Genomic DNA, 25,601 nt, shown 5'->3' with positions numbered 1-25,601 from the left:
ATTTACATTTATTGAATGTGTACTTTATATATGATGTGTTGAGGGAATACAAGGATGGTTAAGTCTTGTTCCTAGCCCCTAAGGAACTTATTTATACAAATAACACAGTGAATGAAAAAGTGGAAAGCATTCTCAGAGTACTATGGAGGTTCAGAGGGGAGGAGAGAGATACTGGGTAGCAAATGACTCAGATGCACTGACAATAGGGTAGCAAGCATGCAGTGCTGGTGAAAGACAAATGCTGGACAGATGAGTTACGTACAGAGATACCAAGTTGATAAATTTGGTGTTTATATTTTGTGGGGAGGCTTTAGGCTGTGTATCAGGAAGTTCCAGATTGTTTTTTGTGTGTTTTTTTTTTTTTACTTTTTATTTATTTTAGAGAGAGAAATACCAGTCGGTTGCTTCCTCTACGTATCCTGACCAGGGATCAAACTTGAGACTTTTCAGTGTATGAGATGATGCTCCAACCAACTAAGTCACACCAGCCAGGGCTAGTTTCATTTTAAAGAGTGATTTGGGGTCCTGGATATGGATCATCTTTGTTATTCCAGATACATGTCTTAGGTTTTAATAAACTTTAATTGCTTATTCCCTGTATGATTATGCTGGAAAGTTAAAAATCTTAGCCTGTATTTCATACATTGTTTAAACTAGTATTTTGTGGGTAATTAATTCATGACTTGGCAACTGAAGTTCTTAGGGTCAACTTGAGTTACTAATGCCTTTTGATGATGATGATGAAGAACAGAGTCTTATATTATTCCAGCTGATACTTAAAATCAAACAAATGCTTGTTCTGTTTAGGACACTAGTCTTGAACATCCTATTGGCAGCTCTGAATGGCTTTTGTCAGCACACAAACAATTGACCCAGGATATGTCTGCTCAGAGAGCAATTCAGACAGAGAAAGAACAACAGATAGAAACGGTCTGTGAAACAATTCAGAATCTGGTTGATAATATAAAGACTGTGCTCACTGGCCATAATCGGCCACTTGGAGATGTCAAACACCTCTTGAAAGCAATGGCTAAGGTAAGACTAATAACAATATATAATCACTCCCCCTTTTTATAAAATTACATTGTTTTATTTATATAACATAAACAAAAACAATTTCTCTCAGGTCACATCTTCCAATTTGTATCTGAGTTAATTTGTGTTTTCGTCAACTATTTTTTTTAAGTAGGTAGTAGTACTCTGATTTTGTACACTAAGAAAGTGAATGTTAAGGAAATTGATTCACCAAAGTAACATACTTTATAATATAGCTGAAACTTGAACTTCGTTTCAGAATGTTTAGATCTCCAATTTCTCTTCCCACCATTACCTCCGAGCTCCAAAGTTTGCCTCCAAGATGATTGAAATATTGTCTCTTTTTTCTAGTATCCTACATAATCTAGATAGTAAGGAAACTGAGCTCCGAGAAAAGGCTAGATTAGTCATCATTACAAAACAATAAATCATTTTAGGATTTATTTTTACTTGGAATTTTTATTCTGTGCTAGAAATAAAATTCCTATTGAAATGGCATCTTAAATGGCAGTAAGCAGATTAAACACATTGATATTTGAAAAACACTTATTGTTATTCAAAAGATGCTGTCAAGAGTAATTACTGAAACACCCTTTTTTCTTGGTCATTAATAAATGTATTCTAGGATGAAGAAGCTGCTCTGGCAGATGGTGATGATGTTCCCTATGAGAACAGTGTTAGGCAGTTCTTGGGTGAATATAAATCATGGCAGGATAACATTCAGACGGTGCTGTTTACATTAGTCCAAGCTATGGGTCAGGTCCGAAGTCAAGAACATGTTGAAATGCTCCAGGAAATAACACCCACCTTGAAAGAACTGAAAACACAAAGTCAGAGGTAAGGACACCTCTGACCTAAATGTAAAATGTAAAGTTTAAACCTCTGGTGTTTATTTAAGTTTTGTTTATTTAATTCATTTAATTGTTTTCAGTCTTCTTATATATAAGTAGAAATCTGATAAAGCATCCCATAAGTAAGCCATTTTCTTTTGTGTTTCAGTATCTATAATAATTTAGTGAGTTTTGCATCACCTTTAATCACCGATGCAACAAATGAATGTTCAAGTCCAACATCATCTACTACATATCAGCCTTCTTTTGCTGCAGGTAGGACTTCCCTACTTCAAAAAAAGACCTGAATCTTGATCTGTTAGTCTGTATATAGAAGCTAAGATATTTAACTATACTGTAAGTCATAAGTATCTAAAGGGCTTCCCTAAATTCTGCCATATCCCAAACTGAACAAATTTTGGCTTAATTTTAAAAAATTTTGAGAGCTTAAAATACTTTTCGTTCAAATACCCTTTAGTCATTTATTTTATGATTATGAAATATATGCCCGTTAGGAAAACCTAGAAAAATTTATATTTCTGTTTTAATTAGAGGTAAAACCACTTTGTGTTTGTTCATTGACTTTTTTGTATGTATGCACACACATACTCATAAATTGTTATCCTGTAAAGTAATTTTTATTGCCTTTCGTGATTTAATATTGATAATTTCCCTGTAATTAAAAATCTTTTTTTATAATTTCTTAGTGGCCAAATTTATTTTTATATTTTAGTAGCCATATTTAATATACCATTCTATATTAATCTTGTTAGACAATTAAGATATAGTATTTTGATGCCACAAAAAGCTACAAATTTGTACCTGAATGTCTAGCTATTTAGGCTGTTATTTTTAGGATAATTACTTCTGTTTCAAGAAATAAGGACTTTAAGGTTGTAAAGTCACCTATTTTCAAGACTGTACATTGTAGTTGGTGATTGAGAGAGTGTCTTCCTGCTGTCTCATCTTTGTCTCCCTCCATTTTCTGTTTACATGTAAATTGAGCTACCAACTCTTTCTCTATAGCAGTCCGAAGCAACACTGGCCAGAAGACTCAGCCTGATGTCATGTCACAGAATGCTAGAAAGCTGATTCAGAAAAATCTTGCTACATCAGCAGATACTCCACCAAGCACCGTACCTGGAACTGGCAAGAGTGTTGCTTGTAGTCCTAAAAAGGCTGTCAGAGACCCTAAAACTGGGAAAGGTAATTAGTTAGAATAACGATGCCTTACATATTCATATGAAATGGTGGTTTGACTTACTTATGTTTCCATTGTTTCATAGCTGTGCAGGAGAGAAACTCGTATGCAGTCAGTGTGTGGAAGAGAGTAAAAGCCAAGTTAGAGGGTCGAGATGTTGATCCAAATAGGAGGATGTCAGTTGCTGAACAGGTAGGTGACCATTTTTCAAACTTGAATTACACATTTTAATACTGCCGAAACAGCAGAGGTTTAAAGATCCCTTCATCATTATACTTGGGGCTTCATCAAGAAATTAGAAACTTAAATCTGTTTTTAGAATTCAGAAGCTTTTAAATAACAGCTCTGGAATTAACAAATATTCACCACTTTATTCTGACTCTACCTTGTTAGCAATTTATTTTCTCCCCAGCCCTCTTGTAACAGAAATGTAAGGTGTGACTTGACCCTCCCTCTCTCTCCACCAGAAGACAGTTAATTTGCACTTTAAAGAGGACTGTCTGAAGGTTCAAATGAACTGAGGATGACATTTTGGGTGCAGGAATGCTATCTATAAAGTGTTCTTGGACGTCAGTTTGTCTGAAGTCATTACTCTGAAATTTTCTCAGTAGTGTGATTAAATTTTATATATGAAATTTGAAAATGAATTATTTTCCCCTCGGCTGTTTTCTTTTGGAAGTTTTCAAACCTACAGAAATGTAGGGATGCTCATAAACTCTTTACCTAGAACTGGTAAACCAGTTGTTAATGTTTTCCTATGTCTGCTTCACATTTTCTGTCTGTGGATGCAGACACAGTTTTTCAGAACGATTTGATAGTTGTAGACATTATAACACTGTCTAAATACTTCAACATGTCTACTAAATAAAACATTGTAATATATAGCTACAATATAATTACATAACTACCAAATCAGGAAACAACAATGATGTTATAACATTTTGCTATTTCATCTTGATAACATTGACTTTTGTCTAACATTCAGGCCATATTCAGATTTCTCCAGTTATCCCAAAATGTCCTTTCATTAAACCATCCCCAACCTCCCTTATAAGATCTAATCAAGGTTCAGCCTGTATTTTATGTGCTTTTCCTATTTTCAGTCTGTTTTAATGTCTAGAATAGTTCCCCAGCTTTTTTTTTTACTTTTGACATTGACATTTTTTTATGTGTCCAGACTAGTTATTTTGCAGAATATGACTGTATTTGATTTTTTTTCTTATAATTAGATTCAGGATCACCATTTTGGCAGGAATGCTATGTCAGTGATGTGTCCTCAGAATTTCACATCTTTGACACAAGTTAGATCACTTGGTCAAGGGTAGTACTCTTAATTCTTCATTACAGATGTAACTTTTTCTGTAAAAAATTTGAGGCTTGAAAGTCTTATTTTCTAACTAGAGGCCCAGTGCACCAATTCATGCACCAGTGGGGTCCCTTGGCCTGGCCTGCGGGATTGGGCCAACACCGGCTCTCCGGCATCCCCCGAGGAGTCCCAGATTGCGAGAGGGCACAGGCCAGGCTGAGGGACCCCACCGGTGCATGATCAGGGCTGGGGAGGGACCACGGGAGGGCTCCAGGGTGTGTCCGGCCCATCTCGCTCAGTCCCAGTTGGCTGACCCCAGCAGCAACTAACCTACTGGTTGAAGCGTCTGCCCCCTGGTAGTCAGTGCACCTCATAGTGAGTGGCTGAGTGGCCTTAGCATATCATTAGCATATTATGCTTGGATTGGTTGAATGGATGACTGGACACTTAACATATTAGGCTTTTATTATATAGGATGTTTTGGCATCCATAATTCAATTTTAACAGCAGGGAAGTTTTTTTATCTTAAATACTGTTAAATCACTGTATAGTACCTGAGCTTGCACTATTCATGGTCAAGAGTCATTCTTTAGCCCTAGCCAGTTTGGCTCAGTGGATAGAGTGTCAGCCTGCAGACTGAAAGGTCCCAGGTTCAATATCCGGTCAAGGGCACATGCCCGGTTGCAGGCTCGATCCCCAGTGGGGGACGTGCAGGAGGCAACTGATCAGTGATTCTCTCTCATCATTGATGTTTCTATCTCTCTCTCCCTCTCCCTTCTCCTCTGAAATCAATAAAAACATATTGGGAAAAAAAAAAAGAGTCCCTCCTTAGAAACAATTTATCAAGTTTGTAAAAAACCATGGGCAATGCTCTTGCGTTATTATCTTTACTTCTGGTTTTCTCATACGTTAATGGGTTGTATGCTTTCATGACTGTCCCATCATAGCTCTCTGTTCATCTTTTAGAGGAGGTTTGGCTATTGTACTTTTTATTCTGATAGTCATTTCATTTTATATGAAAGTAAGTTAAGGGTTATAGAAATGGGGTAAGTATAGAGTTCTTTGCGTACAATTTTTTTATAGGTTATAATTCAGCCACATAGTGAGCATTTGCTATATAATTGGACCCTGATGGATGCTCTGGATATAGAGATGGTTGTATCTCTTACAATAAAAGATAATTTAGCTGAGTCAAAATTAGTGGACATTTGTTGAGCACCCAGCTGTGTTCCAGAATCTGCTGGGCACTTTTTATATAGCATCTAAGCATTTTCCCGGTGACTGTACATGTTAACTCTAAGAGCAGCTGTGGGGTCAGTGAGGCTCTCTTCATCTAAGGATTCATAAAGTTCAGAGGGGCTGTGAGTTTCCCGACACCCATCTTGTAAGCTATGCAATTATGAGGGAAGCTCCGCTTACTTAACCTCTTTTCCACCACAGCAACTACACTTCCTTTGGGTAATTAATTTGGGTGATTACAAACTTAACATTAAACTATTCATATTACTCATATATGAACCATGTCATGTCTTAAATGTCTTTAAATACTGTCCTGCCCATTTTTACAGGTTGACTATGTCATTAAGGAAGCAACTAATCTAGATAACTTGGCTCAGCTGTATGAAGGTTGGACAGCCTGGGTGTGAATGGCAAGACAGTAGATGAGTCTGGTTAAGCGAGGTCAGACATCCACCAGAATCAACTCAGCCTCAGGCATCCAAAGCCACACCACAGTCGGTGGTGATGCAACTGGGGGCTTACCCTGAGGAAACCTAGGAAATCTCGGTGCGCAAGGAGGGGAATCCTGCAGGGCAGCTGCACTCAGGGATACGCCCAACACCATGGCCTGCCACCCTAGGGTCAAGGGTGAAGGAAAGAAAGCTCACCGCCTGAACACGGAGATTGTCTTTCTGCCTCAGAACAGCTGCAAACGTGTCAGGAGGTTAGCTGCAGAAAGAAATCGGGATGCTGCGGAGCACAGAGTGATTTGGAACTCCATTCCACCTGACCCTGTGTGTACAATCCAGGAAAAAACAAACCCCGCTCAGAAACAGAGAGAACTGGGGCCGCAAAGAAATCACAGCCAAGGAAGATTTGATGCATTCAGATTCTCGTGTAACACTTGTTGCTTGGCAACAGTACTGGTTGGGGTGACCAGTAAGTACAAAAAGGCTATGTGATAGGAATTTCAGAAATGGACTGAAAATGGAGAGCTATGTAACAGATACACTACAGGGGAAGAACTTACTTCTGAAATAAAAGGAAAAAAACCCAATCATCATCATCCTCCCCAGACCCTACCACCTACCCATTCCCCTTTTACCTGATCTAGTAGATTAGACATCTTTCAAATTCACATTTTGCTCAATCCTTATATTTCATATACTTCCATCTTGATGCTGTTACACAACTTATATTTGAAGTGATAAACAGAAATTTCTCTAAAACCACTGATAACATGGAAAATTCAAGGATTGTTTGAAGGTCTGATGATCACATAAAAATGTAATTCTGGTTAAGTCATTTCTGTGATTCTATCATGTACAGTTTCCAGAATTGTCACTGTGCATTCAAAAGTAATGAATCTAACAGACATTTGATTTCATGTACACTCCCCTTTGCTTATAGTGTGCATTTTTTGGAGGTCATTCAAATTTTCCCTCTTCTGTGATTGCTGTAGTTTCTTTCATAGAAAGTAGCTAAACCAATGTAATCTTTTTACCTTTTTAAAAACCAGGATAGAATACCTATTAGAGTTTTACATTGTTGATGACAGATTAAAAATAAAAGTGATGTTCTCTTGAAGGTAGAGTGAAATGTTTTTTTAATTCAGTTTTCTCATTTGATACTTTTAATTTACAAGGTGTAAATTAGAAGTGCTTTAGTTTACCTGGTATTTTAGGACACGTACATGAAAACATCAGCAAAAGTGAGAACCACCAGTATCTTTTATTAAGTTCAATGAGTCTGTGAAGTACTTTTCTTTTTGCATAATTTTAATAGTTTGCTGTTTAGTAATACATTAATTATAGTGATTTCATGATCAAGTTAAATTGAACATTGCATTTCAGTACTGACTTTGTAAACTCAATTTTTGATCCAAAATAAAATCCAGATTAGGATTCTTAAAATCACATTAACACAAAGAATACAGTTTAAAATCTGATTGAGTCTATTTTTCCTGCATCTTAGAGATTAGAACTCTGATCACTTTCTAGTTGCCAATCCTCACAGATAAACTTGAGAAGTGTTAAGGAAAAATTCCACATAGCTCTGGCGTTTTCTGTATTCTGATTGCTGCATTAATCTATAATTAAATACCCATAGACTGCATTTCAGTATCAGTGCTTTTTTAATACTTCAACAGATATAGCAAGAAAGGTGGTATTTTTTAAATACCAGTGTGTGTCTACTTGCAAGATTAAGGAACCTCGTGCATCAAATTTTATTCATTCTTTTTTAACCTTACTTTCTCAATCAAAACAACCTATCTGGAATAATAATGCCATATTGTGTTTTGCACACTGCTTTATTTCCTAGAGGCTGTGGGAGCTATTGCATTCATCACTTGATTACCTCTGCTCCTCAAGATTGACCAGTTTTTTCAGCAACATTGTCACAAGGAAAATTTCCATCAAAATGATAAAACCAGTTCATACTAGTTTGTCCCTATAGGTAGTATTCAAAAATTGCTTCCTCTTTGGTAAAGAAGATAAATGAAGTAGGTGAACTTTTATCACCTGTGAATTTTTGGCTTCAGAGGTACCTGGCACCTTATCTGAGCAAAAATGAAACAGCTTTATAGCAAAAACATGTGCCTCTGGTAAATTATCCATCACTTTCATTTTAAAATAGTCCCTCAGAGAATAGTGTGGCATATGTATGTTTGGTTGTGGGGCAGATATAACTGATGACTTCAAAAGCTGCTCTTTACTGCACCCTGGACAAGACCCCAATCTCTACAGTCTGGCTTCCTCTGGGAAGTGATTCTGCAAGTAGCCTTGCTGTTTTAAACTGCTGTAAGAGAACTCAACAATTAAGAGAGTTAATCAACAGTAAAAAGCCCTGGTGATAAAGCAGACTGAGAAGTCAGGGCTATATTTTGGGGATTGTCTTTTAACATAATGTAAAGTTCAGAGTGCTGTAGTTATGAAGTTATACATCTTTAGTGATACAGAATATCTCTGGAAAACCAGGGGTCTGCCCCTCTCTTTTTCTCTCTCAGATTCAGGGGGTACAGAATAACCTACCACCTATCATTCAAAGTACCCTTGGAAATTGAAGTTTGTTGTCTTTAATTTTCTAGAATCGCCTAAATATTGATTTCTCTACAAAGCTGTGGAGGCTTAATGGTTTTATAGAGTATATTTCTCTTTTACTGTTTCTTTGGTGTGTTTTAACAGTATTTCTGAGTTCTTAACAGTTTGCTAGGTGACAGTAGATTCTTTTGTGTCTGACACTGTGGTGAGTTGTTTTTGAGATATGTAAGATTTCTTTGAGAACTGATAATCAAGCTCTTGATCTGTTTCCTTAAATTATTTTTATTAAGAGCCCAAACCCAGATTCAGGGTGAGGGTTTGTAATACAAAGAAAAACTTTCATCACTTCTGCCCTTAACACTTGCCTTTATTAACTAAGTTTAGTATGTAGTTTTTTAAAATATTGTCCAATGTTTGGTGTTTCTGCATTGTTTTGTGGTTATTCTTGATGTGTGAAATTTAGGGAAAGAGCCATTTAAAAAATGCCACGCAGGGCAATGCAAGTACAGCCAAATATTAGAGTTGATGTGCAATCTTAGGTTCTTTTAACTCTGGGGTATTATAGGCAGTACTTTAAACTGAAAAGTCTTCCTGGCCTATTTTCCTCCACATATTTGTGACTTCTCTGGGGGCTTACTTGTTTTGGCAGTAAGAAGCTGGTCCTTTTCTCGCAATTCTTTTCACATTTAAAGAAAAACACCTACAATTGGCCTGTTAGTCCTTTCACCTTACATCAAAAATCAGTGAATGCTTTTCTATTAGCACATTTAAATACCTTTGTTTTACATAAAATTAGATGCATTTGAAACCAGTGACCTTCCGTACTCTTCCTGAGTTTGTAAAATGCCAGTAATTTAAAGCTAGAACTACCCCACCCTCCCTTAAATCAAGGAGGTAGGATATAGTAATGTAAAGTTCACTTAAAGAAGATAGATGTTTTCATTATTTGCGTTATTAGATTCCTCCTATGGGGAAAAACTAGCATTACAAAGTTTCCCAAACATTGGGAAGGGGAAATTCACTGTTTTTTTGACCCTTAAGGGTTTGCTGCACTTTTCTTTTTAGGCCTGGGTAACTATCACCATGCCTTTCTTCCAAATGGGCAAATGGACTCTTAGAGCAACTTTCTAGGTTCAAGGGTTAATTGTACAACACGAACTGCTTAGTCTTTTACTTTCTGTGGGAACTTGACTGGGCTTAGTAGGGAAAAGCTGTTGATTGTGCTAATGTAAAAATGTCATACAATTAGCTCTACTTTTGAAGACGGTAAACAAGGAATTGCATGTTGTTCTGAAATACAGACTTGTAGAATGTTTTCTTTCTTTAAAACAGGCTGATTTCTTCCCTCTTCCCCTTCTTTTCCTGATATCCCAGTTTCAGTTCCTATTTAAAGTTCTTGTGTCAGTTATTTTTCTGGCTTAAATTTCCCTTGTATCCACCTGTAATGTCAGTGGCAACATCTTGTTAATTTACTTTACCCTTATTATAAGAGCCAATTGAGTTGAACTGAATCTTCCTTGTCCTAGTAAACATTGTATAAATTAAAGTGGCTTCTCTGTACAAAAGGTTGTAATGCCTCCTGATGGATATAATTTTGTGATTGTATTTAAGATTAAAAGTTGAACAAATCACACCAGCTTCCTGAAAATGTTCATAATGCATTGTTTGGAAAACAAAAACACATGCCTACTTTGTGCATATTTGCATTACCATGGCAGAGATTGTATGAAATACCTGTTTTTCAAAAAATAAAGATTAAAAAGATGTAGCATTTAAGCTCTGAATTTATTGGTTGAAGTAGTTTCCAGAAAACTTAATTTTGCAATATGGGTAGCTTTTTTCTTAGTAGTATATTTTTATTGATTTCAGAGAGGAAGGGAGAGGGAGAAGAAATAGAAACATCAATGATGAGAATCACTGATCGGCTGCCTCCTGCACCCCCCACACTGGGGATAGAGCCCACAACCTGGGAATATGTCCTGACCAGGAATTGAACGGTGACCTCCTGGTCCATGCTCAACCACTGAGCACACCAGCCAGGCAGGTAGCTTCTTTTAAAGCATGAATATTTCTAGAAATTAATTTTTTTTTCACCCTTCAAAGTTCTATAGTATTTTTGAACAGCAGTGAAAATTTTATTTCAGTGGGAAAGTTCTTATCAAGATACAATTAAGTTTAATTTTGTCAATATTTAAAAACAAATCTAGAGCCTAGCTGGTTTGGCTCAGTGGTGAGAGCGTCAGCCCGTGGACTGAAGGGTTGCAAGTTCCATTAGGTCAAGGGCACGTACCTGTGTTCAAGTACCCTGGCCCTGGTTGTGGTGCACGCGGGAGGCAAACCAGTTGGTGTCTCTCACAAAGATGTCTCTGTCTTCCCCCTCCACTCTAAAAAATCGATAGAAAAAGTATCTTCAGCCCTAGCCGGCTTGGCTCAGTGGATAGAGCGTCAGCCTGCAGACTGAAGGGTCCCAGGTTGATTCCAGCCAAGGGCACATGCCTGGGTTGCAGGCTTGATCCCCAGTGGGTGGTGTGCAGGAGGCAGCCGATTAATGATTCTCTCTCATCATTGATGTTTCTATCTCTCTCCCTCCTCTCTGAAATCAATAAAGAAATATATTTAAAAATATATATATCTTCAGGTGAGGATTAACAACAAAAATCACCAAAAAAATTATTGACATGTACATTCCCTGGGATATGAAAGCCTGAAGGAAAATTTAAATGTCCGGCTTGTTTTATTCTCTGGAAGTCAGACTGCATTTGTTGCTGCTAGATAGTGTTAGCTGTTTAGTCATCTGGCACGTTTTGAAAGATCACATCCTGTTTTTGCAGTACAAAAACAAAGCTACAGTAAGGGTAGGTGTTTTTTTAATTAAGCCGTTTGGAAAGTTGAGAGACCTTATAGCAGTGCTCTTGGGGTGTGAAATTGCAAATAGCCCTGGGAACACATTCCTCCAGGAACAAAATACTGTGAGGAACCTGTTGCTGCCTGAGCTGCTCCCATTTTTTTCACCTCTCCCATTTCACAAGTCGGTGTTGAAAAGTCTTAAGTTGTACATAGGGAAATGGGTGAAAACCAGAAGTAGTTACCAAAGTAGAAATGGGTTATTTCTTGTTTTTGTTTTTAGAAATGTCACTTTTTAAAGCCTAATAACTGGCCTCTCATTTGGAAGTGGGTGTTACTGTGCCTCTAGCAAAATTTTGCACTCGGTGCTCAGTATAATTATTGAGACTAATTATTGCCTGCTGATTTTCTTTTGAAGAGGGAGGGGAGGGCCTGGCTCTCAAACTTCATAGCTTTAAAATCTCCCAAAATGGCCCTAACCGGTTTGGCTCAGTGGATAGAGTGTCGGCCTGCAGACTGAAGGGTCCCAGGTTCAATTCCAGGTCAAGGGCATGTACCTGGGTTGCAGGCACATCCCCAGTAGGAGGTGTGCAGGAGGCAGCTGATCGATGTTTCTATCTCCCTTCTTTGTAAAAAATCAATAAAAAATATTTTTTAAAAAAATAAAATCTCCCAAAATGGGCTCTTTAGATCAGCTCGGTGCATCTTACCTACATTTCCCATTTTCCACCCAATAATAGTCCCCAAAACAGCACTTTATTAAAGAGTCCCTTTCCCTTGCAAAGGCTTCCCTCCCACCCCATCAAGTGTTTGTATCTGAGCCAGATGATTTTCAAAGACCCTGACCTTTCTTGAAATACATAATGCTTCTGTCCGCCTGGCTTTCTGTGGTCTGTCGCTACATTCTCTCACATTTCTTTATGCCTTCTCTGAACTTTTAAAAGAACCTAGTAGTTAACTACATGTTTCAAAACATTTAAATTCGATAGCATAATACTGAATAAAAGGATAAAAAGCTGTAAGTTAAACCCTTGGTAAGATTTCCTAAAACAGACACCTGACCAGGTCAACATTTGGCATGAGTTTGTTTGATGAAAACCAAAGCGCTTGTTAGCTCCTTCTGAAATCCGGGAGAGAGAAGACGTAGAAGTGCCTCAAAAGTTCATCTAGTTCCTAAATTGCTTAAGAATCCCACTGCTCATGAGGTTTACGTCTTCCCTTAGCAAGGTTTCTCATCTAAGAAAGGTGGTCAGAACCAGCACTTTTGGAGAGGGAGGTCGTAGTTTCCTAACCCGAGTGCCCCACAAAGACCCCGTAAACCAGCTTTAGAAAGCGGCGCATTTCCCACGAGTTCTCTAAGTCCAGATGACCTCCCCTCCGCCTACCAAGCTAAAGCCCTCTTGCTAACGGGAAGGGACAATGCAGAAGCTCTACATCAAGAGCTAAAACTTCGGTGTGGGCACGGGTCTCCGAGTCACCAGCCTGGCCTAAGCCGCTCAGGGGCTTGGCCGGGGCGGCGGGAGCAGGGACTAGAAGGCGGGGCCGCCTGGGGGCGCGGCAAGGGGCGCCGGCCGGGCTGGGAAGAGGAGCCCGGCCGGTCCGCCCCTCCATCGTCCCAGGTTCGGGAGACATGCCCTCCGCCTGACACTTGAGCGCGGCTTATCTCTTCGAGAACTACATCTCAGTCTCCTTAGCTGCTCTGAGGTTCAGCAGAAGGTCCGAGACAACCGGTGGCGCCAACCCGGGGGCTACAGAGGCCAGGCGCAGGCCGGAGCCGTTCAACCGCTTCCCGAAGGCCTGCGTGGGGCCGCGCACCCCTCCTGGGCGCTGATTGGTCACCCTGCGTCCCCGCCCCCTCGGCTCCGCAACGCCTCGCTCTCCTTTGACCTCGATTTCAAGCCATGCGCTGGGCAGCGGTTGGTCCGGCTCCCCCTAAGCTTGAGTTCGACATGCCCAATGAGGAGCGAGCTTCGCGGGGGCTGTCGGGAAAGGCCGCCAGCCTATATAAGGAGTTTACTGGGCGTGTCGTCGCGCCGGGGTCGCCGAGCGGATCTTGGACGGACGGAGGCTGGTTCGGAGGTTGCCTTGGGCTCGCGGAAGCGGCACCTTGGAGACGATGGCCGAGGGAGATAATCGCAGCACCAACTTGCTGGTGAGTGCCGGCGTTCGTCACAAGGGGACCAGGCGGAGCCTCGGTGCTTCGGTGGGCTCGACCCGGCGGTGCTGCGGCCTCGTGTTTATAACCCGCGGCGGCCCGGCCCTCCCCGGGGCTCCTGGCGCTGGCGACAACGGCTGCTCCTCGGGCTTCTAGGGTAGCTTCTGCGTGCCGACCCCTAACATCCCCTGGGGAAGGGGGAGAGGAGGGCGCGCCATCAGTCATCGCGAATACGGGTTGAGGAAGAAGGGGGAAAAAGGGGGGCTGTGGCAAGCCTGGGGTGTAGCCTCAGGCAGAGGGCCGCCAGGGGCCTGTCGAGAGCTTTTGGGGCCTAGGACCCAGTTGTATCGGATCTCTCCGCTTTGATCTTAACCAGGATGCCCCTTGGTTCTTTTCCCCCATGCTTGGGCAATGGGTGGAGGGTCAAAGGGCTGTTGCTGAAAATTTCTGTTCGAGCTGGTAGAGCTGAAAACGGCAGAGAGGCAGCGAGTTCACCGTAGAGAAGTTGGTGGGAGTGGGGGTCCAGCTGGAAGGACAATGGGAGGGGAGGTCCAGGCGTTGGTCTGGAATTTGTAAGTCTGGGGGTCGCAGGACGATTTCAGAATAAAGCAGGGCTCCGAAGGAACTGGAGTGAGGTTGTATCAGAGGCGGACACATGGAACCTCACTGTGGGTTTCACGGCACGCTCTAGTCAAAAACGAGAGAAACCGGTGCATTTTCTCCGTTTCCTTTCCCCAGGGAAAGGCAGGCCACACACCACAACCACAGTGACTAGAAGGAGCAAATAATTTAATTTTTGGCTTTTGGTTTTGATTTTCCAATAGCCCAGGTGCTGTAAAGGATTAAGAGACTTTGCAGGGTAGTTTGTGTTCCAATAGCCCAGGTGCTGTTAAGGGATTAAGAGACTTTGCAGGGTAGTTTTGTGTTCCAAATAGCCCAGATGCTGTAAGGGATTAAGAGACTTTGCAGGGTAGTTTGTGTGTGCATTTATTTTTAGAAATGCATGACCACACACACACACACACACACACACACACCTCTACCCACCTACTACCTACCTACCTACCTACCTACCTCTATAGTTAGCCCCTGCCAGGTTCCTTTTAAGAGAATTGATCAAAGCGCAGAGTTGCCCGAGTTCGCACCGCTATTGAAATGACAGGTCCTGGACTGGAGCTCAAATACTCTTTCCAGCAGAGCAGTGTAACTTCAAGGACAAAACGTTTTGCCACGCCACATTAGCTCATCCTAGAAGTCGACTTGTCAGATTTTCAGAGACATTTGAAGTCTAACCAAAATGTCCTCATAAGTTTAAGAAGCACTGTAGAAGATATATACATTTATAATTTGGTAAAAGTAGTTTTCCTTATTTGTGCAAATGATGTCAACACCTAAATGATTCCATTACACAAAGCTACTTGAGAATTTTATTGAGTGCTGTTCAGGGAAAGGCTGTTATCCTAATGGACTTAGAAGTTGGGGTTTAAATCAATGAAATGACAAAACAGCAAATCAATTCTAACCACCAGAAATGATCGAATATAAAGATCTAATTTTATACTGTGGGTACTGTGCTTGGTAGTGCATGACTTTGGGAAAATTGGTTAATCATTCTTTAATGTAAAATGGGTCTTAATTATCTCTACCTTATGTGAAGAGTAGCCCAGCTCTTAGATTTGGAAAGTGACCATTAAGTGTTTTTCCCCCCTCTCCACTGATTTTTGTCATTGGCACCAAAATTGTAGTTTTTTTAGAAACCAATTTGTTTAAAATATGATTTGGTTTACAGCTGTTTTATGTATTTGATGTCTTAGAAGAGTTTAATTCTCTAGGATTAATTCTCAGAGATGTTGAGAGTAGTAAATGATGGCTTTAAATATTGGTCGTGTATAGGCTGCAGAGACTGCAAGTCTGGAAGAGCAGCTGCAAGGATGGGGAGAGGTGATGCTGATGGCTGATAAAGTCCTCCGATGGGAAAGAGCCTGGTTTCCACCTGCCATCATGGGTGTGGTTTCCTTGGTGTTTCTGTAAGTGAGCTATTCAATTACTTAAGATTGTGTTTGTTATTAATAAGGAATCAGGTAATACACAGCTTCCATTATGGAAGTGTCTTTGTAATGCCTAATCTGTAGAGAATGCCTTTTCTTAGAGCAGTTTGCCCAGTGTTTAGAATTTGTAGTACTTTGTGACCTCAGTAACATAATGCAGTTGAATAAATCAGTGACTCAAACTGTTTGGCCTGAGAACCCTTTACACTCCTACAAAGTATAGAAGACCACAGAGAGCCTTATTCTCTTGGAATTTACAGTGCAGCTATAATGCCATCATGTCATGCAGCTTCCAGAAAACCACTTGTGAGAAAATTAGAATGAAAAGGGCAAATAACATCTGTGCGAACCAGAGGAATAAGTGAATAAACATCTTCACTTAGGAAAAGTGACTATGTTTTTCTAACCTTTATTAATTTTTTTTTTTAAACAGGAATATCTATTATCTAGATCCATCTGTTCTATCCGGTGTTTCCTGTTTTGTTATGTTTTTGTGCTTGGCTGACTACCTTGTTCCTATCCTGGCGCCTAGAATTTTTGGCTCCAATAAATGGTAGGTGGAATGATAATTTGGCATTCTAATTTCTGAGAAATTACCCTGTTGGCTGTGATTAGTATTCTGTAACAGAGAAGTGTCTAACCATCAGATACCTAGGGGTTAGACTTACTGGTTTTATATGAAGAGTTTTTTTTAGCTCATTCATATATAAATCATTAATTTCCAGTACTTACATAGCTCCACTAGAAGCCTGGTGCATGAAATTCGTGCATGGGTAGGGTCCCTAGGCCTGGCTGGCGATCAGGGCTGATCTGTGGGGCGACCAGCTGGGTGATCGTTGCCCCAGCTCGCACCTGCCTTGGCTGGCCTGGCACGGCTCCCCACCACTGCAGCTGGTTGGGGCCTGTGGGCTGGGGCAGCTCCTGCGTTGAGCGTATGCCCCTTGGTGGTCACTGTGCATCATAGTGACCGGTCGTTCCTCCAGTCATTCTGCTGTTCAGTCAATTTGCATATTAGGTTTTATATAGATAAATAGATAGGTCTTTTGTGGTCTGACATTTATTTTGACTTTTTTAAAGACCTTTTATTGAAGTGAGAGGGGGCTTTTTTAGGTAAATATTTTACTTAAAATATTTTATCAAGGATTGTAGAACTCATGAGCTTTCCATAAAAGTAGTATCTTTACATTTTATATTTGTTTCCATTGACATTTAAGATAGTATATTAATTTCACAAGTTATTTTTGAATGAATACAAAAACAGTAACTGGTAGATTTTTGTCCATTCATTTAGCAACTATTGAATGTCTACTTTTATGCTAGGCACTGTTCTGGGTGCTATGAAATATTTTGATTTTTAAGATTGGTTTTGTGTTTAAGGTTGAGATGTTGAGGCAGTGCAGTGGTAGTTAGCTTAATGCCTAGCAATTATTTCAGAGTAGGTTCAAGTTGTATATACAAGTGGGTTGTTAATTTCATTTATACCATTCTTTGAATTAGTCACTTACTGAGTTCCCAAGATATATATAGTTAAGTGGCTAGGGATCATATTAAAGAATTTCAACATCTCTCTGTAATGTTCAGTTCTCACTTTTTTTTTTTAATACATTTTTTTTTTAAATATATTTTATTGATTTTTTACAGAGAGGAAGAGAGAGGGATAGAGAGTTAGAAACATCAATGAGAGAGAAACATCGATCAGCTGCCTCTTGCACATCCCCCACTGGGGATGTGCCCGCAACCAAGGTACATGCCCTTGACCGGAATCGAACCCGGGACCCTTGAGTCCGCAAGCCGATGCTCTATCCACTGAGCCAAACCGGTTTTGGCTAAAATACATTTTTATTGATTTCAGAGAGGAAGGGAGAGGGAGAGAGAGAAACATTAATGATGAGAAAATCATCGATTGCCCTTGACCGGAATCAAACCTGGGACCCTTCAGTCCACAGGTCGATGCTCCATCCACTGAGCCAACCAGCGAGGGCCAATTCTCACTTTTGACCACAATAATGAGCAAAACTAGACATTGGAATATATTTTTTCCTCCTAGCTGCTATTCTCCCTCAGTTGTTTATTTTAATTTGATTAGTAGTCTACTTGTGCCTTTAAGCTTTTTGTTCCCCAGGTAATAGCAAATTATTAAATAATTCGTAAAAGGAAAAATTTTAAATGTAAGTCCTTGGGTCTTTGAGAAAAATTCAGACATTTTTGAGGAAGTTTGCTTAAGTTATGGAATAATTATGTTTATTTAAAGATGTTTTCCCATAGCAGAATGGATGAATATTTTCACATTCAGTAGTGAATTATGCTGCTATGTTTTGGGCAAGTTTGTAACAATGCTGTATAAAATTTTAACAAGTGAAATCAGCTTCTGACCTTGACTTTATCAGCCAGATGGCATTTTAATCTGCTAATTCATAATTCCGGGAGAAAAGTTTTCAGAAATAAACACTGAGTTTCATGGTAAATCAGTTCGTGGCTCTGTCTTATCAACAGAGCAGTTTTATTGTTTGGTCTTAATGGGGAAGGAAGAACACTGTTGCATGACCACAATCCAGCCTTGACCATGGGCAACATATAAGGTCGAAATTGTTTACAAGAAGTTCCAGGGCTCAGCAGAAATCCTCCTACTGTATCTCTTACTGCAGTTTCACAGGGATGAGAACTAGAGGAGAGAAGATAATACATCCCCCAGCTTAGGGCCTGCTTTTTTGTTGTTAATCCTCACCTGAGGCTATTTTCTGTTGCTTTTTAGAGAGCATGAAGGGAGGGAGGGAAGGAAGGAGAGGAGAGAGAGAGAGAGAGAGACAGACACACGTGAGTGATACACATCGACTGATTGTCTCCTGCATGTGCCCCTAATAGAGCCAGGGTTTGAACCTGCAATCAAGATACTTACTCTTGACCAGGAAATTGAACCCAAGACCCTTTGGTGTTCTAACCACTGACCCACACCAGCCAGGGCAGGTCTGCTTTTTAATAACAGCCATTGTATCTGTATAATAATAAAGACAGTACAATGGCAATTTTTTGTTTTGTTTTTGTTAATCCTCACTTAAGGATATTTTTCCATTGATTTTTAGAGAGAGTAGAAGGGAGAGGGAGAGACAAAGAGAGAAACATTGATATGAGAGAGAGACATTGCTTGGTTGCCTCCCACACAAGCCCTGACCAGGGATTGAGCCTACAGCCAAGGTCCATGCCCTTAACCAGAATTGAACCCAGGACCCTTCAGTCCTTGGGCTGACGCTCTATTCACTGAGCCAAACCTGGCAGTTTTACATAATAAATAAAAAAGGGCTTTCTTGGAGGATCTTTTTGTATTTTTACTGCTGTTTTGTTTATGATTATATTATCCCCCAGTGGGAATAAATTTATATTTGAGTTGTGTGTTGCTGCCTTGGCATCAAATGTATGAAGCCAAGTTGAAGTATTATGCTGTGAATTCTGGTAGTTATTATCACTGAAAAGAGCTCAAATACAGTTGTTTGGTAGAAACTTCACATCTTCCTCAAAACAGTGGGACTCTGGTGGGCTACAACCTAGGATTCACTAGGATCTGGAAAATAATAAAGAATAGAGAAATTAATTTTGCACTATAGGTCGTGATTTCTGCACAGCCTATAGTAGTTTGAGTCTTTGTCATTAACCAAATGTGGCTTTAGATCCATAGAGTACCATTACTTTGTACATGCACACGTACAAGTATCCTATCTAATATAAGAGTAATATGCAAATTAACCATCATTCTGCTACACCCACAAGCCACACCCACCAGCCAATCAGGAGCAAGTATGCAAATAAACCCAACCAAGATGGCTACGGCCACAGAGAGCAGGAGGGAGTTTCCCCGGCAATGGAGGAAGCCAAGCTTTCCGCCTGCCCTTGCCAGCCTAGGCCTCCACTCAAGGCTACAAAGTTTCAATGATAAAAGATACATACAGTATTTTCCAGCATATAAGACGACTTTTTAACCCAGGAAAATCTTCTATCTGCCCAGTCGTCTTATACGCCAGAAAATACGGTAAATACAAACAGAAATGGCGATAGCCACGAGCTGGAAAGAGTAGGAGACTAGGGTTGCCACCAGCAATGGAGGAAGCCAAGCTTTCGGCACACCCTGGCTGGCCCAGGCCTCTGCTTAAGGCTACAAAGTTTCAATTATAGAAGATACATAGCCGAAACCGGTTTGGCTCAGTGGATAGAGCATCGGTCTGCGGACTGGAAGGTCCCGGGTTCGATTCCGGTCAAGGGCATGTACATTGGTTGCAGGCACGGGGTGTGCAGGAGGCAGCTGGTCGATGTCTCTCTCTCATCGATGTTTCTAGCTCTCTATCCCTCTCCCTTCCTCTCTGTGAAAAACCAATAAAATATATTTTAAAAAAAAGAAGAAGAAGATACATAAACCCCAACAGAAATGGCTGCCGTCACAGAGTGAGCAGGAGGCTTGACTCCGCTCCAGGCTACAAAGTTTCAATTGTAGAAGATAAACAAACCCCAGATACCAGGGCCTCTGCTTGGGTCACCAGGGGGCGTGGCCAGCCTGCAAAACACCACAAGCCCCTCGCCCAGGCCGCCCCATGCCCCAAGGGAACCCCCACCCTGATCTGGGACATCCTTCAGGGCAAACCAGCCGACCCCCACCCATGCACCAGGCCTCTATCCTATCTAATAAAAGAGTAATATGCAGATTGACTACCACGCCAACACACAAGATGGCTGCCACAAGATGGCCAGCAGGGGAGGGCAGTTGGGAGGGACCAGGCCTGCAAGGGAGGGCAGTTGGGGGCGATCAAGCCTGCAGGGGAGGGCAGTTAGGGGTGACCAAGCCGGCAGAGGAGGGAAGTTGGGGGCGACCAGGCCTGCAGGGGATGGCAGTTGGGAGGGACCCAGGCCTGCAGTGGAGGGCAGTTAGGCATCAATCAGGCTGGCAGAGGAGTGGTTAGGGGGTGATCAGGCTGGCAGGCAGAAGCAGTTAGGGACAATCAAGAAGGCAGGCAGGTGAGCAGTTGGGAGCCAGCATTCCTGGATTGTGAGAGGGATCCCAGATTAGAGAGGGTGCAGGCTGGGCTGAGGGACACCTCCCCCCCCCCCCCCGCACGAATTCATGCACTGGGCCTCTAGTGTTTATATAAAAACTTATTCCTGTGCTCTCAGAGGTGGGTTTTTTTTTTTTTAATTGTCTAAAGTTTTACATATGTCTCCTCAGAGGTGTTTTAATGGTACAAAAACTTTTCACCTTTATAAGTGATGATGAATCGATGTTTTCTATTTAGATTTTCTTTAGAAGATAGCTTTTTAAATATGAGAGGATGGTGTATTTCTGTTTACTATAGAGATATACTTATAGTGAAGGGGGAAATTCTTTTTCTAGGACCACTGAGCAGCAGCAAAGATTCCATGAAATTTGCAGCAATCTAGTAAAAACTCGTCGCAGAACTGTGGGCTGGTGGAAACGCCTCTTTACACTAAAGGAAGAAAAGCCGAAAATGGTACTTTTTTTGTTTTGACTTATTCAAGTAAAGCAAAATTTTAAGGTTGAGTCAGTTTTTACTTCAGTGTAATATAATGATAGCCTTTTTGTTTGAATAATTATAGTTTGATATTTATCATCCATTGCTTTAATTTCTTTTGAGTGTATTCATTAATGCATATCTGTATTAGACTGAGTCACTAGAAGTTAAAATTACATTTTACATTTAATTTGTATTCAAGTAGAGTGAAATCTTTTTTCATACTGAAATAAAGTAAGCGACATATACTTAGAAAGCATTTATTTTCTATTTTTAAAATTTATTTATTGAGCCCTGGCCAGTTTGGCTCAGTGGATAGAGTGTCGGCCTGTGGACCGAAGGGTCTCGGGTTCAATTCCAGTTGAGGGCACATACCCAGGTTGTGGGCTTGATCCCCAGTAGGGGGCATGTGGTGGGTGGATGATCAATGATTCTCATCATTGATGTTTCTATCTCTCCTGTTCCCTTCCTCGCTGAAATCAATAAAAATATATTTAAAAAAAAAAAAAAAAAGCCCTAGCTGATTTGGCTCAGTGGATAGAGCATCAGCCTGCGGACTGAAAGGTCCCGGGTTCAATTCCAGTCAAGGGTACATGCCCGGGTTGCTAGCTCGATCCCCAGTAGGGAGCGTGCAAGAGGCAGCCAATCAATTATTTATGCATTCATTGGTTGACTCTTGTATGTGCTCTAACAGGGGATTGAACCCACAATCTTGGACATGACACTAACCAACTGAGTACCTAGCCAGGGCTAGCATTTGTTTTCTTAATTCAGCTTCATATAAGGTTACTATGTGAAGTTATTAATTGTAAAAGTTGTATCATTTATATTCTAAACTATTTAATTTAAATATAGAATTACAGTAGTTCTATGATGGATCCAAATTCTATAAAGCCAGATCTAATGGAGTTTTCTGTTTGTGTGTGTGGGTGGGGGGGGAGTTAATATGTTTTTATTGATATCAGAGAGGAAGGGAGAGAGAGATAGAAACATAAATGATGAGAGCGAATCATTGATCGGCTGCTTCCTGCACGCCCGTCCTGCACTGGGGATCGAGCCCGCAACCCAGACATGCCCTGACTGGGAATCAAAATATGACCTCCTGGTTCCTAGGTCGATGCTCAACCACTGAGCCACGCCGGCCAGGCTCTATGGTTTTATATACTATACTAGGGGCCCAGTGCACGAATTCGTGCACCTTGAAAGGAACTATGGGCCACAAGGCTGTGGTAGGCACAGGGGCAGGTCTCGGCCCATCCTCCATGCCCCTGCCCGGCCCCTCCTGCCACGGGCCCCCCTCCATCTCCTGTCTGCTGGCAGCCCAGCTCCCGCTGCTGCTGCTGCTCCCACTCGCTGACAGCAACAGCCCAGCTCGCACCAGCTGACTGTGCTGAGTAATTGGGGCCGGCACTGCCAGCAGGTGCAAGCAGCGGCTACTGCTCTGATCACCCCTCAGGAGCAGGGGGAAGTGGAGAAGCCCTCAGGGACGATGAGGGCCGGCAGCCGCTGCTTGAACCTGCTGATGGCGCCAAGTGATCGGGTACGATGATGGGCACCAGCTGCGGGTACGAGTGGGGCCGGTGCTGGCAGTGGGTGCGAGCAGCGGCTCTGGCGCCGGCAGCAGGTGTGAGTGCCAGGCAGGACAGTGGCGCACAGAAGAAAATAATTTTCAGTAACCACCAGAGGCTCGCCCCAATGACAGCGACCGGTGCCCTGCCTTGGTCTGGCACCTCTGCTCACCGGCTCCACCATCCTGCTGCAGCCAATGCCCACCATGTTCCACACACGCCCCCTGGTGGTCAGCACACATCATAGCGACTGGTTGTTCTGTTGTTCTGGTTGTTCCACTGTTCAGTCTATTTGCATATTAGCCTTTTATTATATAGGATATAGATACCAACCATTTTTAAAGAAAAGTGGTAATAAAAACTGAATCATTTCCCAACCTTTAAAACGACTTTATTAGTCTGTTTCTAGGAGTTGATACATTCTTATTATTTTCATTATTAGTACTTCATGACCATGATCATTTCTCTTGCTGCGGTTGCTTGGGTGGGACAGCAGGTCCACAACCTTCTTCTCACCTACCTGATCGGTAAGTCTTTGAGGACACAGGCGCATTCTGGGCAATGAAGTCTAACGAACTTAAACATGTATGTGCTCACCGAGTTTAAGGCACTCATCAAGGAACTGTGGCAGTCTAGAAAGATGTCTAAAACCCAGGTCATTGTTTATAGGAAGTTTTGGTCTTGCAGGAAGTTAAGACAAAGAACATAATGACCAGGTAGAAAGAAATGTACAGGAGGTAAAAATGAGCAGTGTGTGTCATCTGAGGTTGGGAGTTTCTGGGATATTAATATCAACAGAAGTAATGGGTTTCATAGTGCTTCCTCCCAGTAGAATGCCTAATAGTCCGGGAAACTACCTTCTCTAGAATGTGTTAACATTTAGGAAGTGAATTACTGCCTCCTTAACTTTGTCTGTTTGTTTATTTTTAAGTGACTTTCTTACTGTTGCTTCCTGGACTAAACCAACATGGAATCATTTCGAAGTACATTGGAATGGCCAAAAGGGAGATGAACAAGCTTCTTAAGCAAAAAGAAAAGAAAAATGAGTAACGCATCTTTATTCAGTGTGATTAATGGAGTATACATTGTGCGTGGGAACAGTTTCTGTTACCTGGATACTAAAGTGTTACAGAAGTAGCTCTTTGCTCTCACGCCTTCTGCCCTTAGTTACTAGAAATTCAGACTTGCCACACAAGGCTTTATACAGTGTCTTCATGTCAAGTGTATTTGGGTGCATTCTCATCAGTTGGCCTTATATGGACAACTCATGAATACAACTTGTTTTGATTTTTCTCACGCAGGGTTAATTGATTTCTTACTTATAGGCAGCTTCCTTTAAAATAATACAGTGATGAGCTTCAATCTTTAGTACAGTTAACAAATGACTTTGGATAATTGTTCAAGTTGATCTTTGCTTTAGCTAGATACAAGGTATAGTGGCCTGTGGCTATAGGAAACTGGTTGTACCGTCTCCTTCCCAGTCTGCTTAAAAAAATGTCCAGCTTCAAGAATATAGAGACCAAGTTTACCACTTCAATGAAGAGACCAGTTCTGTTTCTATACCATGGAGAAGCATCCTCATGAAATAAAATGAAACTAATACATGCTCTAGTTTGTGTTGGTTTCTCCCTTGTGCAAAACGGAGCAACTGATCCTCTCAAATGGGGAACCTGACAGTTTAAGAGCTCTTGTCCCGTTGCACTTAGCTTTCAAGTTAGTAGGTCCTAAAGGCTTTTTAATAGCAGGCTTCCAAAAGCTTGAATTTAGGATTTTTAGCATACTTTCAGTTTCAGATTTTCAGCTGTCTAAAACTAAAGTACATAAGAGATGAAGACTCGTGCCTATGACTTTTACTCTTAAAACCAGCTAATAAAGGGCAAAAGTCTTCTTTCTGTGTTTCATCAAGATTCAGTAGAAAATAATTTTCTCCCACTCATTTTTCAATTCTCATTTTATGGTAATGTTGGCTGCTTGGTCCCCATAGATTTGGTCTAGAAGGTGGTAACTATGCTGGCATCTGACTTTTTTTCCTAGATATTTCTCTAAAGATTATAAGGGCTGTTGGTGAGAGCAAACTTGTGTAGATGATAGATGGCCTTAGGTCTATAACGATGTTCTAACTCTTGGAAAGCGTTTTAGAATCATTTTCCCTCTCAGTAGCTAGATGTTTAGAGTAGTTGAAATCTGTGGAATGAACCTTTTAAGGGCCGAAAATGTGACATATTTGGGAACAATTCTTTAACTCTGATTAACTAGCTGTAATATAGTTCTGTGAATTTATTGCACTGATGCTGTAAAACCTGGATCTTGTGGTACATCTGTCCCTAAATAAGTGTTGTTTTCTCCCCTTCAATATTGCTGTCAACAGTGGCACCCGTGTAGCATATGTTTGAGTTTTTTGTTTCATATGAAAACTACAAGCTACCTTAATTTACATGTGTTTCCTCATTGTAAATAAGCCTGTCTTATCTGGATTTTTTTGTGTGTATACATGTTCTACCAACTACTTTTGTGATTTTAATTCTGTATTACTTCTTCTACTTTGTTTTGTGAAAAGGGGAAAAATAAAAGCTGGTATCCCTTTTTGTGTCCTGTTTCTTTCTACCTTAGCCAGTACAAAATTTACATGAGTGGATTTATGGATCTGATTAATGAACTACCCTTGCGTGATCAATACATGCCTATAAGGTACTCTTTAAGAACAAAATAAAAGGTTTAAATTTATTCATTCAGCAAACATCCAGGCAAAATGCTAGATGCAAAAGGAAATGAATAAGTGATAACCAAAGATGATGTGTGAGAAGGCCAACCTGGGAGAACAGGCAGGGAACAGTGCAGGCTGAAG

At 41.0% G+C, this 25,601-nt stretch overlaps 2 protein-coding genes across 3 annotated transcripts in view; both read left to right on the top strand.

Moving 5' to 3' along the window:
* SMG1 (SMG1 nonsense mediated mRNA decay associated PI3K related kinase) overlaps positions 1–10,395 on the top strand; it is a 117,153-nt gene extending 106,758 nt beyond the window's left edge. Inside the window, exons 58-63 of the mRNA XM_008141541.3 lie at positions 808–1,035; positions 1,661–1,872; positions 2,035–2,141; positions 2,892–3,071; positions 3,152–3,258; positions 5,941–10,395. Coding sequence (XP_008139763.1) covers positions 808–1,035; positions 1,661–1,872; positions 2,035–2,141; positions 2,892–3,071; positions 3,152–3,258; positions 5,941–6,018 — 912 coding nt within the window. The 3' untranslated portion in view covers positions 6,019–10,395. The remainder of the gene's footprint in view (positions 1–807; positions 1,036–1,660; positions 1,873–2,034; positions 2,142–2,891; positions 3,072–3,151; positions 3,259–5,940) is intronic.
* Positions 10,396–13,411: 3,016 nt separating this feature from the next.
* On the top strand, positions 13,412–25,338 carry ARL6IP1 (ADP ribosylation factor like GTPase 6 interacting protein 1). 2 transcript variants are annotated; one of them, XM_008141543.3, is made up of 6 exons: positions 13,412–13,627; positions 15,524–15,657; positions 16,112–16,231; positions 21,050–21,167; positions 23,199–23,283; positions 23,688–25,338. In XM_008141543.3, exons 1-6 carry the CDS (start codon positions 13,592–13,594, stop codon positions 23,804–23,806), a joined length of 612 nt encoding a protein of 203 aa, XP_008139765.1. In that variant the 5' UTR covers positions 13,412–13,591; the 3' UTR covers positions 23,807–25,338. The 2 variants fall into 2 exon arrangements, with proteins under 2 accessions (XP_008139765.1, XP_054570751.1); XM_054714776.1 differs by lacking the exon at positions 13,412–13,627 and adding an exon at positions 13,688–13,787.
* The last annotated feature ends 263 nt before the right edge of the window (positions 25,339–25,601 follow it).

Source organism: Eptesicus fuscus, chromosome 4, assembly GCF_027574615.1.
Source record: "Eptesicus fuscus isolate TK198812 chromosome 4, DD_ASM_mEF_20220401, whole genome shotgun sequence".
NCBI lineage: Eukaryota > Metazoa > Chordata > Mammalia > Chiroptera > Vespertilionidae > Eptesicus > Eptesicus fuscus.
This window is presented reverse-complemented; position numbering and strand designations above follow the sequence as displayed.

Excerpts from the sequence above, each read along its gene's own strand:
- ARL6IP1 (XM_008141543.3), top strand. The coding sequence starts at position 13,592 with ATGGCCGAGGGAGATAATCGCAGCACCAACTTGCTG. Across the intron at positions 15,658-16,111 it reads GTGGTTTCCTTGGTGTTTCT|GAATATCTATTATCTAGATC; the intron begins GTAAGTGAGCTA and ends TTTTTTAAACAG. Across the intron at positions 21,168-23,198 it reads AGGAAGAAAAGCCGAAAATG|TACTTCATGACCATGATCAT; the intron begins GTACTTTTTTTG and ends TTTCATTATTAG.